Source organism: Pyrus communis, chromosome 2 (genome assembly GCF_963583255.1).
Source record: "Pyrus communis chromosome 2, drPyrComm1.1, whole genome shotgun sequence".
In the NCBI taxonomy this organism is placed as follows: Eukaryota; Viridiplantae; Streptophyta; class Magnoliopsida; order Rosales; family Rosaceae; genus Pyrus; species Pyrus communis.
Window position 1 is genome coordinate 25,935,591 of NC_084804.1, and position 12,675 is coordinate 25,948,265.

Genomic DNA, 12,675 nt, shown 5'->3' on the forward strand with positions numbered 1-12,675 from the left:
ATTGTCAAAAAGAGGGTTTAATTTGTGTGCGTATAAATTCACGCATCAAATTTTGGCGCCGTTGCCGGGGATTAGCAACTTTGCTAATCTCTTGGATTGTTCGTTTCTGTTATGTATTTTAGTTTTAGATTTTGATTTGTGTTTTGTTTGTTGATTTCAAGTACTAGAGAAGCACAACATGGCACTTGATAATGCTTCTCTTTTGTCACAGCTCATGGAACGGTCCCAAATGCAAAGCGTTGATATATTTGATCTTCAATCAAGGAATAACGTGTTTTCCAATACTTACAATTCAGATTGGAGTGATCATTCAAACTCTATGTGGTGGGAAGCTCAACATGTTCAAGAAGAAGGATATTGGCAGCCACCACAACCTCATATTCAATATGCCCAACCAAATTCAAGTTCGTCAATAGATTATAATCAAAAGCTTAATGAATTAATTTGTTTGGTGCAGGGCTCACAAAATCAAGACAATGAGGCTCAACAAGAAGGATATTGGCAGCCATATGAGGAGTTCTATTCAACGCCTATGCAGCCACCACAAAGGTTGGACCACTTGGAAAAGCAAATTGGGCAGATCGCGGAGTTCGTAGGACAGTTTCGAGACCAAGGCGAACTCCCTAGTTCAACCATTGAAAACTCGAAGGAAGATTTTGAAATCCATAATGCTATCACTTTGGGAAGTGCTATGGAGGTTGGAGCTGACCTAAAAATGTCTAAACATAGCCTAGAAGTGGATGAGGAGTTGCAATTTGAGAAAGAGGAATACACCCAACCCACGGCAAGGGTGGAAACACCTTTGCCAGAGGCACCTATTGCTCCTACGCCATCTAATTCAAGTAAGGTTGTTCCAAATTTAATTAATTCTAACCCCATTCCACCTAATATCCCTATTCCTTGCAGGTTCATGAATTCCAAGGAAGAAGAAAGTGAAAAAGACATCTTGGAAGCCCTTCCAAAGGTGCAAAGTAGGGAATTTCATGAAGGCATCAAAGAGGACATATTTGAAACCACAATTCCCAAAGAAGTTGGATTTTATGACACGGGGCAAGTCATAACTTTCGAAGGGGTATTTATTCTGGATTTCATTTCGGAGCACACAGGTAAGCCGCCTCCCCGAATTTCAATTTTCTTTTATACTAACATGTTGTTAATGATTCAGGCATCCACTCTAGAATTTAAACCATTACCGGATCATTTCAAGTATCACCTTCCATTCAAAGATCAATTCCATGCTGTTTGATTTGATTAAAAAAAAAAAAAAAAGAAAAAAAAAAAAAGAATAAAAATAAACATGGCAGAAAGATGGAGCCTTCACAGAGGATGTTTACGTGAAGCCCCACTACGAGGCGTCGAAGCAGAAGGCATAGGAGCGGAAGGCATAGGAGTGGAAGGCATAGAAGCGGGAGGCATAGAAGCGGAAGGCATCGGAGCGGAAGGTATCGGAGCTAGAGCATTCCAGGCCTCAATACTTGGCCAAACGCTGGATGACCCAGGAAAAAGATGCCTCTGGAGATAAGCCGCAAGCCTTTGACGGTCACTGTGAATTCGACCCTCAGATTCTTGCAGCTCATCAAGCTTCCTCTTCATGCCCGACGAATAGTTATTTGCAAGCACATGCAAACTTCTATTCTCGTACTTAAGCTGCTGGATCTCTTGCTCAAGACTTTCCATCTCTGCCATCAATGATTCCACCTGACGGGAGCGGGCAAGCAGGCGTTGGCCCATGTTGGACACAGAACTCGCACACTGAACACTAAGTGCGAGGGACTCTTGAACGGCCAACTCATCGGACCGTCCTGACAGCAGCCTACTATCTTTTGGAGTGAGGAGATTCCTAGCTACTATTGTAGCTGTTGTGGCGTCCTGCATCACGAAGTCTTCACCTGTAAGAAGACCGTTAGAAGATAAAAAAGAAGGGCGCCATACATTACCTTGACGGGGCGCAACCGGATCGCTGCTGAGACTCAAATCTAAGCTAAGGTTCGATGAGTTTGCCATTTTTTTCAAAAGTGTTCAAAGAGAAGGGGTGGATGGAGTTAAAATTTCAAAGGGCCGGAGACGATGTTCAAGAATGGGAAATCTTCAGAATGTGTATGTTGGCGGTGATCGATAGCTCTATAAAAAGCCAAGGCGACGCGTCCACCAATTCAAAGAGCCGGATTTTCCGGCGTAAGTTAGGCGACGCTCCCTCGGCTTTTCAGAAAACACGTTCAACTTTGTCAAAAGATTTCTGACAAAGCTGAAAACACGTGGAGGCCATCATCGCAACTACACATCTTTAGCCGACAAGCGCAAAGTTCGGCGACGCTTTCTCTGCTTTTCAGAAGACGCGTGCAGCTTCGTCAAAAGGAGCCGCATCCGCACTACTACGTGTCGTTCAGAAAGCGAAGGGGCGCCTGCTCAGAAATCGAAGAGGCGTCTTCAAAGATCGAAGAGGCGCCACTATTTCAAAAAGCCGGATTTGCGGGATCAAAACGTTTGTCGACGAGGGTAAAAGAACAGTACCACCACTTGATATTATCTCTATATATGTCGACCTTCATCTTTTATGGCAAGGCAAATCTGAAGAAAATGCCCAACTCTTCCTCACCTCTGAGGGCGCACTCCCAGCAAAGCCTTTCGAATTACTCAATTTTTTCTTCTTCCCCAAAGTTGATACCAGATGCCTGGAGTACAGATGACCCAGGAGGAAACATCACAACAAATACATGTGCTGATTCATTCACCGCTTCTTCAAAAGCAAAGGTATCTCATATCATCAAGGTCAAAAGCAAAAGTATCTCATATCATGCTCTTTCCCTGTCTTTTTCTTTGTCCTTGTTCTTACTCGCATGGCAAAGTGAAAGAAGCAATCAGCCGGCACTTGGAGTCAGTATTTCGATCTGGAGCCAACTGCCTGGTGATAGGAGCATATTTAGGCGACTTAACTAGCTTATTCTTGTGCATTTGTGCTATTATTTCTTAGTTAATGTCGTATTACAACTCAATTTCGTGTGTTTGTAGGTCCTATGGGTTAAAGTATCAAGAAAGTGCATTTTGGTGCATTTTGGAGCTATTTTGGACACTAGGTGGTGAGCTTGCATGTGGGCTAACATGGATGGACGAATTTGGACTTCAAGAAGGTGGAAATGTGATAAGAAGAGGAAGGAACTAAGCTTTGGACAAAGTGGATAAGGAAAGTGCAAGAAAAGAGGAAACCTTATCCAAAACATTATCTAAACATTATCCAACCTTATCCAACATTATCCAATTATCCAAAACATTATCCAAACCTTATCTCATCTTATCTTATCCAAACCTTATCATGTCTTACTCCTAATTACATGGGGACCTAAATGGATCATTCTAGAACCTATTTCTAGAAGCATCCTAGTCTAGAAGGGCCAAATCTGCCACAAAACCTATTCTTTCTAGAAACCCTAGAAAAGTGGCGCCCAAACCTTTCTAGAAGGCTTTACCTTGCCTTGCAAGGCAAGCTACCCTCTCCCCTAAATCAGCCGCACCTTCCTAGGCCCAATCCCTTTGGGATTCTGAATTCCAAGGCCTAATCCTTGTGGATTTGGGTATACAAATCAGTTTATAGAACTATGTGGGCCAAAACCTTCTTCTAAGTGGATTTGAATCACCATGGCCGAATTCTAGGGCCCTAATCCACCAAATCAGCTAAGTAAACCCTAATCTAATAAACCCTAGGACTATATAAACATATTTTCAGCCACAAATTCGTACCACCCCCTTATGCTATTCAGAAACCCTTGTGCCGCACCTCCATTCTCCATTCTAAGCCTCCATAGACCTCCCTACACATCCATACATCTCTGCCGCACCCTTCCCACCATAATCAACCATCCTCCATCCCTCCAAACTAGAAAACACCATCCAAAACCACCAATTCCATCACCCTAACTTTGTGCCGCAGCAAGGAGGAGGAAGAGGAGCCAATCTGTGCATCGAATCCATCTTGGAATTGCTGAGCATTTAGGTGTATTCTTTCTTATGATTTCCATGTTTAAATTCAATACTTTTTGTTGTGCAAGCATGAGGAACTAATCCCCCCTTTGGCTAGGGGGGAATTTCGAAACCATGGTTATATTTGCATGATGATTTGATTACTTTCAGTTGTGATTTCATGAATGATGAATTCAATTTACTTATCTATTTTAATTAAAACTTGCTTATGTATATGAATTGAGAGTGCACGCTTGATTTGCATGCATAAACATGATGCTAGGATGTGAGGGAACTTCACCTAATCGTTGGGAACTCACATCCATGAGTAGTTAAGATTGTTGGTCGCAATTATGTTAAGTAAATTCTTGGTATAAGTATCATGCGCTTTCATAGTTACGAATGCCTCGTCAACACCTATGATTTCCATAGAACCTAATGATCTTTGATTGTCTTTCTATCATGCGCTTTCATATAGAAAACTTTTAAGGAATAATTTGATTGCAATGCGCTAATTCCATTCAATTCAATGACCTAAGGGAAATCTGAGAGTTAATTTAAGCGTACCTAATTAACTTGGGGTGTTGAGGTTCATAAATTCATCGAATAAGCAACTGGAGATTATTTTGTATGCAAGTATGCCATGTGTGGAGAAAAACCTCCTAGCCATCTCACCATCCACTTAATTTCACCAATTTCGTCAGAATCTGCCTATTTTACATATTTGTTTTGTTTGTTTGATTTTCGTCAAAAACCAAATCCCCAAGTGTCTTAGAGTGTCTAATTAGTTAGAATATGTTTTAGATTGTGTTTTTGAGTGTTTTGATTCAAGTTGTTACCCAAATTCGTCCAAATTAGTGAAAGTGCTCAAAACTGCCCAGAAAGTGTTTTTAAGGCAGTTTTGAGTGTTTTGGGGCTGTTTTGAGTCTTTGGGTTTGTTTTAGTGTTTTTATTGTTTAGCTTTGCATTCTTTGAGTCTAGTTTAGTGTTTTAACCTTTGTTTTACGTTTTTGAGTCAGTTTCCAAGTGATTTAGCAATCCCTCCTAATCCCCGGATAAGAACGATCCCTACTTATTTATATGCTACAATTGTCAAAAGAGGGTTAATTTGTGTGTTAAGTTCATTTTCGCATCAAATTTTGGCGCCGTTGCCGGGGATTAGCAACTTTGCTAATCCCTTGGATTGTTATTTTCGTTTTTCTTATTAGATCAGATTCTTATGTTATTTTGTTTCTTGTTTTAGGTACTTGTTTATGACTCGGAGTTCTAATCCGGTTCACGAACATATTTTAAACTTTGACGACGATTTTGAGCGTGAGTTGAGACGTAAGAGGAAGAACCCGGAACCTAGTGAATCAAGTGCAAGTTCCGAGTCCGTTTCTGAATTTGAAGAGGAAGTGGAAGACATGGCAGCGGACAACCGAACAATCAAGGAGCTTTCCGCTTCGGGATTGGCCAATGCCGCACCCTTGTGCATCCAATACCCAAGGGCGGCTCAAGACAAGACTGCCGAGTTCGAATTGAAGTCAAGCCTGTTACATCACATTCCGAAGTACCATGGGCTGTCCATGGAAGATCCGAACAAGCACTTGAAGGAGTTTGAAGTTGTTTGCTCAAGCATGACTCCGGTGAACGTGGATGAGAGCATCTTGAAGATGAAGGCCTTTCCCTTTTCTCTCCAAGAGAAAGCGAAAGATTGGTTGTACGAGTTGGCTCCCGGAACGGTCACATCATGGGAGAGCATGAAACGAGCTTACTTGGAGAAGTTTTTCCCAACTTCTCGAGTCATCCTCCTACGAAAAAGGATAAGTGGAATTCAACAAGATGAAGGTGAATCATTTCCTACTTATTATGAACGTTTTAAATCTCTTGTTGCTTCATGTCCACAGCATCAAATGAAGGAGGAACTACTTCTACAATACTTTTACGAGGGACTTTTACCTATTGAACGTCAAATGCTAGATGCCTCAGCGGGAGGAGCATTGGTGGACAAGACCCCCACGGCTGCAAAGTCCTTGATTGCTAATCGAGCATTGAACGCTCAACAATACGAAGGCGTTGGACAGAGGAGTACCCCACGGCAACACCAAGTCAATGAGGTAAGTGCCATAACCGAACTTCAAAATCAAATGGCTAACCTTACTACGTTGCTTTCTCAGGTGGTGGAAGGTCCAAAAGTCAAAACCGTAGCTTCTTGTGGCGTATGCTCCATGCAAGAACACCCTACAGACAAGTGCCCACAATTAATCGAGAATGGAGGGTGGGAGACACTCAATGCCGTGGGATATGGCAACCAATACCAATCACGTGGTGATCCGTTCTCTAATACTTACAATCCCGGTTGGCGTGATCATCCGAATTTCAAATGGCGAGACCCCCAACAAGGTCAACAACAAAGCGGATTTAGGCAACAACCCCCGGGTTTCTATCAAAAGCCGTTGGCACCACCACAAGCCCAAGCACAACCTGCCCAAAGCAATGTAGGTAATTCAAGTGAAAATGATAAGATTTTTCAATTACTTACTACTTTGACGCAGGAAGTCCAAACTCAAAACAAAGAGAGGCAAATCCAAGACAAGAGGGTGGACAACTTGGAGAAGCAAGTGGGACAGATTGCCGAATTCATGGGGCAATTTCGTGAGCAAGGAAGGTTGCCTAGCTCAACAGTGGTCAACCCGAAAGGAGGATTCGAATCTGCGAAAGCAATCATGTTGCGAAGTGGAAAACAAGTTGGAACGGCTTCACAACCCTCTAATTCAGCCCCAATGGAGGACGAAAAGTTGCAATTTGAAGAGGGGGAGCATGAGCAAGCCACGGCAAGGGTGGGAGACACCATGCCGCAGCCACCCAAAGTACACCACTCGGCTTCTAAGGGTAAGGATGTTCCAAATTCGGTTATTTCTAATGTTATTCCTCCAAATGTACCTTTTCCTCGTAGATTCATGCAAACAAAGAAGGAGGAGGCTGAAAAGGACATTTTAGAGACGTTTAGAAAAGTACAAGTCAATATACCACTTTTGGATGCAATTAAACAAGTTCCGAGGTATGCTAAGTTTTTAAAAGAACTTTGTACTACTAGGAAGAGAATTTCAAACAAAGAGGTTGTAAAGGTAAGTGAGAATGTCTCAGCCATCTTGCAACGTAAATTGCCCCCTAAATGCAAAGATCCGGGTAGTTTTACGATTCCTTGTGTTATTGGCAATAATCGGTTTGAACATGCTATGCTAGACTTAGGTGCATCTATTAATGTTATGCCTTACTCCATTTATGCATCTATGAACCTAGGTGAGTTAAAAAATGATGGTGTGATTATTCAATTGGCCGATAGATCTAATGCCTATCCAAAGGGTGTTTTGGAAGATGTTTTAGTGCAGGTTAATCATCTAATCTTTCCGGCGGATTTCTACGTGTTGGAAATGGAAGAATCAAACCATGCCCCGTCATTGCCAATTCTTCTTGGCCGCCCATTTATGAAAACAGCCCGCACGAAGATTGATGTGTTTAATGGGACTTTGACAATGGAATTTGATGGGGAAGTTATTAATTTCAATCTTTCTGAATCTATTAAGTACCCTCTTGATGATCATTCATGTTTTGCTATTGATGTAATTGATTCGTTGGCGCAGGACCATTTTGAACAATTGAACGAAGATGCACTTGAATTGGTCATTACAAGAGGAATGGAACTTAAAGACAAGGAAGTAGGGCAATTGCATACCCACGGCATGCACGGTGAGCACCATGCCGTGCCCCCTAGTGTTGACATGGTTGAGATAGTGGCTGCCCTTGAGTCATTGCCACTACAATCTGGTAAGTCTTCGGACCTAATTTCAATTCCAATTTCGACTAATAAGCCCATTCCTTCAGTTGTGCAGCCACCTTCCCTTGAACTTAAACCATTGCCAAGCCATTTGAAGTATGTTTTCTTGGGAGACCAAGAGACCTTGCCCGTCATCATATCCTCCTCACTCACGGCACAAGAAGAAGGTAAGTTAGTGAGGGTGTTAAAGGAGTACAAAACTGCGATTGGTTGGACGTTGGCCGACATCAAGGGAATAAGCCCGACCACGTGCATGCATCGTATACTTTTGGAGGAGGGGACCAAAGCATCTCGAGAGGCTCAACGCCGACTTAACCCTCCAATGATGGAAGTTGTGAAGAAGGAGATAATCAAGCTCTTGGATTGTGGAGTGATCTATCCAATTTCAGACAGTCGGTGGGTGTCTCCGGTGCAATGTGTTCCAAAGAAATCCGGAGTAACTGTGGTGACAAATGCCGAAAATGAGCTTGTTCCTACGCGAATCCAAACAGGTTGGAGGGTTTGTATTGACTATAGGAAGCTCAATGCCACGACAAGGAAAGATCATTTTCCCTTGCCATTCATTGATCAAATGCTTGAAAGGTTAGCGGGTTATGCGTTTTATTGTTTTCTTGATGGGTATTCAGGTTATAATCAAATTGTGATAGCCCCAGAAGATCAAGAAAAAACCACTTTCACATGCCCTTTTGGTACATTTGCTTATCGTCGTATGCCATTTGGTTTATGTAATGCACCTGCCACATTTCAAAGATGCATGATGAGCATATTTTCAGATTACGTTGAGAAAATTATTGAAGTTTTTATGGATGATTTCAGCGTTTTTGGTGATTCATTTGATGGTTGTTTGAATAATCTTAGTTTGATTTTAAAACGATGCATTGAAACTAACCTTGTGTTAAATTGGGAGAAATGTCATTTCATGGTTAAACAAGGCATAGTTTTAGGTCATATTATTTCTGAAAAAGGTATTGAGGTAGATAAATCAAAAATAGATCTTGTGCGTCACTTACCCTCTCCTACTTCGGTTAGAGAGGTTCGTTCGTTCCTTGGACATGCAGGTTTTTATAGGAGGTTCATCAAGGATTTCTCGAAGATCTCCCAACCTTTATGCCGCCTCCTACAAAAAGATGCACCTTTCGACTTCACCAAGGAATGCACGGCAGCTTTCCAACTCCTCAAGGACATGCTAACCACGGCACCCATCATTGTGCCACCAGATTGGAGTCTTCCGTTCGAGCTAATGTGTGATGCATCCGACTATGCGTTAGGGGCTGTTTTAGGCCAAAGGAAGGACAAGAAGCCGCATGTCATCTACTACGCATCTCGGACGTTGAATGACGCTCAATTGAACTATTCAACTACTGAAAAAGAACTTCTTGCCATTGGCTTTGCTTTAGATAAATTTCGATCATATTTACTTGGTACTAAGGTTATTATTTTCACTGATCATGCAGCTTTAAAGTACTTGTTCACGAAGAAGGAAGCCAAACCACGGCTAATTCGATGGATGCTACTTCTTCAAGAGTTTGACATCGAAATCAAGGACAAAAAGGGAAGTGAAAATGTGGTGGCTGACCACCTAAGCCGCATGATACATGAGGAGGAGCCGTACCCTATTGTAGAAACATTCCCTGACGAGCAATTGTTATCCATTAAGGTAAGTGAGCCTTGGTATGCGGATTTGGTAAATTATTTGGTGACTAAACAAGTTCCTAACACTTTAACTAGAAACCAACGTGATAAATTGAAAAAAGACGCTAGGTTTTATGTTTGGGATGATCCATACTTGTGGAAATATTGCTCGGATCAGATTATACGTAAGTGTGTGCATGACATGGAATTCACTTCTATTTTAACATTTTGTCACACTTATGCATGTGGGGGACACTTTGGGACACAACGCACAGCCCTTAAGGTTTTAGAATGTGGATTCTATTGGCCAACTTTATTTAAGGATGCTAGAAACTTTTGTATGTCTTGTGATCGTTGCCAAAGAATGGGCAACATTAGTGCAAAGGATCAAATGCCGCAAAATGTTATTCTCCCGGTTGAAATTTTTGATGTTTGGGGTATTGATTTTATGGGTCCTTTTCCTTCCTCACATGGTTTCTTGTATATCTTACTTGCTGTGGATTATGTATCGAAATGGGTGGAAGCAAAAGCCACCCGAACTAATGATTCTCGAGTGGTTGCAGATTTCATTAGAACTAACCTATTTGCAAGGTTTGGAATGCCACGAGTGATCATAAGTGATGGAGGATCTCACTTTTGCAATCGAACCATTGAGGCTTTGCTCAAGAAGTACAACGTCACGCATAAGGTTTCAACAACTTATCATCCTCAGACCAATGGGCAAGCCGAGGTTTCAAACAGGGAGATTAAGCAGATTCTAGAAAAAACCGTGGGCCCTACAAGGAAGGATTGGAGTGTGCGATTGGAGGATGCGTTGTGGGCATATCGCACGGCTTACAAGACCCCCCTGGGCATGTCTCCATTTCGGCTCATTTATGGCAAACCATGCCATCTTCCCGTGGAATTGGAGCACAAGGCGCATTGGGCCATCAAGACATTCAACATGGACATTGATGCGGCTGGACTTCACAGGAAGCTCCAATTGAATGAATTAGAAGAGATTAGGAACGAGGCGTATGACAACGCTCGAATTTACAAGGAAAAGACAAAGGCTTTTCATGATAAGATGATTCGAAGCAAATCATTCTCCATTGGGCAGAAAGTGCTACTCTTTAATTCCCGCCTTCGCTTGTTTCCTGGTAAGTTGCGTTCTAAGTGGGTTGGCCCGTTTGTTATTACTAATGTTTTTCCTTATGGTGCAGTCCAAGTTCAAAGCTTGAAAACAGGACAAGAGTTCACGGTGAATGGCCATCGATTAAAGCCCTACTACGAGAACTTCGAGGAGCATGTGGTGGATGATGTAACCCTCCATGCCGTGGGTACTACTAGTGAAGCTTAACACGGCGTATTCGTCCGGCTGGAAGACATTAAAGCAAGCGCTTCTTGGGAGGCAACCCATGTATTCGACAAGGAGAAGATGGAACTTCCATTCCAAACCCAGATTTGCGTTTCTAAACCCTTCTCCTTGCTGTTTATTTTATCATGCTTAGTTGCTTATTATTTGTTTGCTTTTATGTGAGTCTTTGTGTGAAACATTGAGGACAATGTTTGATTTAAGTGTGGGGGGGTAAACAAGTGTTTTTATGCAAAATTCGTGGGATTCTATCACCTATCACTTCTAATGTTGTTTCTCGCTGTTTTTAAGTGTTTTTAGTGCATTTTAAGCTGTTTTGGTGTGTGTTGAAGTAAAAATCCGAAAATTTGAAAAAAATTTGAAAAAAAGTGTTTTGAAAAAGCCAAAAAGAGTTGTTTTTGTGTGTTTGTTTGTGTCTTAGGGTACCTTCCAACACAATGATGAGGATTTGGTTTTTAATGCATGACTGTTAAAGAGAGTTACAACAATGATGGACGTGTGATTTGCTCTTTGGTTTATGCTTGGTTGTAGTTATAGTTTACGAATTCACATGTAATCACAAAGGATAAAATCAGTTTTTGTAACATGCTTGAAGGAAGGAACTCAAACAAACGCTACATCCCTGAGAGACTTGAGCCTAAACGTTTATTTGGAGAGTTATTAATCTGTGCATTCTTGTTTTCTAAAACTCGTTGCATGATCTCATTATTCTTTGCTTGGTTGCTACTTAGAATGCGTTTCATCACTATAGTTCCAAATACTAGAACTCATACCCGTTTTATTCAAAGCATGAAATTGATTAGCATAACAAATAACAAGATGAAGTTGTGTAGTAGTCACCACCATAGCCAAATAGCCGAATCCACCCTTGTCACTTGTATTGTAGGTTTAAACCCCTTTGAGCCTTATTTAGCCTATTTTCTTGTTAACCACATCATCCTTACCTAGCCTAGAATAGGACTTCCCATACCTTTGTTCTTAAAGTATAGTGGAGCATAATGTAGAAGGAATTCCTTTTGAGTGACATTTGTGCAGAAAACGAGTGTGGGGGAAGGGATTTTGTGAGTGTGTGTGTGCCAATGTCTTAAAAGGGGCATGAGAAAAGAAAGAAAAAAAAAAAAAAAACGAAAAGAAAAAAAAAAATTGTGAAAAAGAAGAAAAAAGAAGAAAAGAAAGAAAAAGAGTGAAAATAAGTGAGAATGAACTCACAAGTGTTGATTGTTGAAGAAAGGGTCCAAAAAGTTTGAATATGGCCCTAAGTTTTGTGTGATTCCCCCTTGGGTGATCAAAGTTGACTTCCGCGTTATAAAGGGAATTCTAAGTGCCTAATTCAATACTTTGCTCACTATTGCTTTAAGAATGTTTGTTATCCTTTACCTTTCGTTGTTAGCCAATACCCTAGCCTCGTTACAACCCTTTGACTTCTATCTTGATTGTTATGTGTTTCAATATGTGGAGTTTAAAGTGGGTTTGGAGCATATGGTATCCCTGGTTCTCGTATCTAGGTAGTAGCATTCCATTCATGAGATCATATACATACATGTTAATAATTCCAGAAAATGCTTTTCTTGTTCTAACATATGTGAGTGTTCGTCTACATGTTTACATCAATCTTCTCACATATACCTAGTGTAGGGAGTGTAGTTAGAAAATCTGTGTGAAAATTGAGAGTACATCTAGTAAGGAATTGAGGGAATTCTCTAAGGCATGTTACTACATTCAAAATGTTGTTTTAATTGATTAAATGCGAGCTAGTGAATGGTGGCTATGATTAAGTATGCTCGAGGGTAAGGATTGCTTAAATCTATGTGAGTAGTGACCTTTAACATGTTATGTTTCATTGGAAATCCCTGAGGCAACGTTGGAAGGTTTAGAGTTATGTTTTGTTTCTTTTGTTTATTTGTTTTGCTCGAGG

At 41.2% G+C, this 12,675-nt stretch overlaps 1 protein-coding gene across 1 annotated transcript; it reads left to right on the forward strand.

Annotated features, from left to right (window-relative positions):
* The first annotated feature begins 6,578 nt into the window (after positions 1–6,578).
* Positions 6,579–10,745, forward strand: LOC137724974 (uncharacterized). The gene is made up of 6 exons (XM_068463598.1): positions 6,579–7,064; positions 7,329–7,490; positions 7,581–7,764; positions 9,229–9,431; positions 10,119–10,482; positions 10,609–10,745. Exons 1-6 carry the CDS (start codon positions 6,579–6,581, stop codon positions 10,743–10,745), a joined length of 1,536 nt encoding a protein of 511 aa, XP_068319699.1.
* Positions 10,746–12,675: the final 1,930 nt, after the last annotated feature.

What these genes read in the sequence shown, in the direction of transcription:
- LOC137724974 (XM_068463598.1), top strand. Translation starts at nt 6,579, where the DNA reads ATGGGGCAATTTCGTGAGCAAGGAAGGTTGCCTAGCTCAACAGTGGTC. An exon ending in GTCATTGCCACTACAATCTG is followed by an intron (nt 7,765 to 9,228) that starts GTAAGTCTTCGG and finishes CTGATCATGCAG; the next exon opens with CTTTAAAGTACTTGTTCACG. An exon ending in AGCAATTGTTATCCATTAAG is followed by an intron (nt 9,432 to 10,118) that starts GTAAGTGAGCCT and finishes TATCATCCTCAG; the next exon opens with ACCAATGGGCAAGCCGAGGT.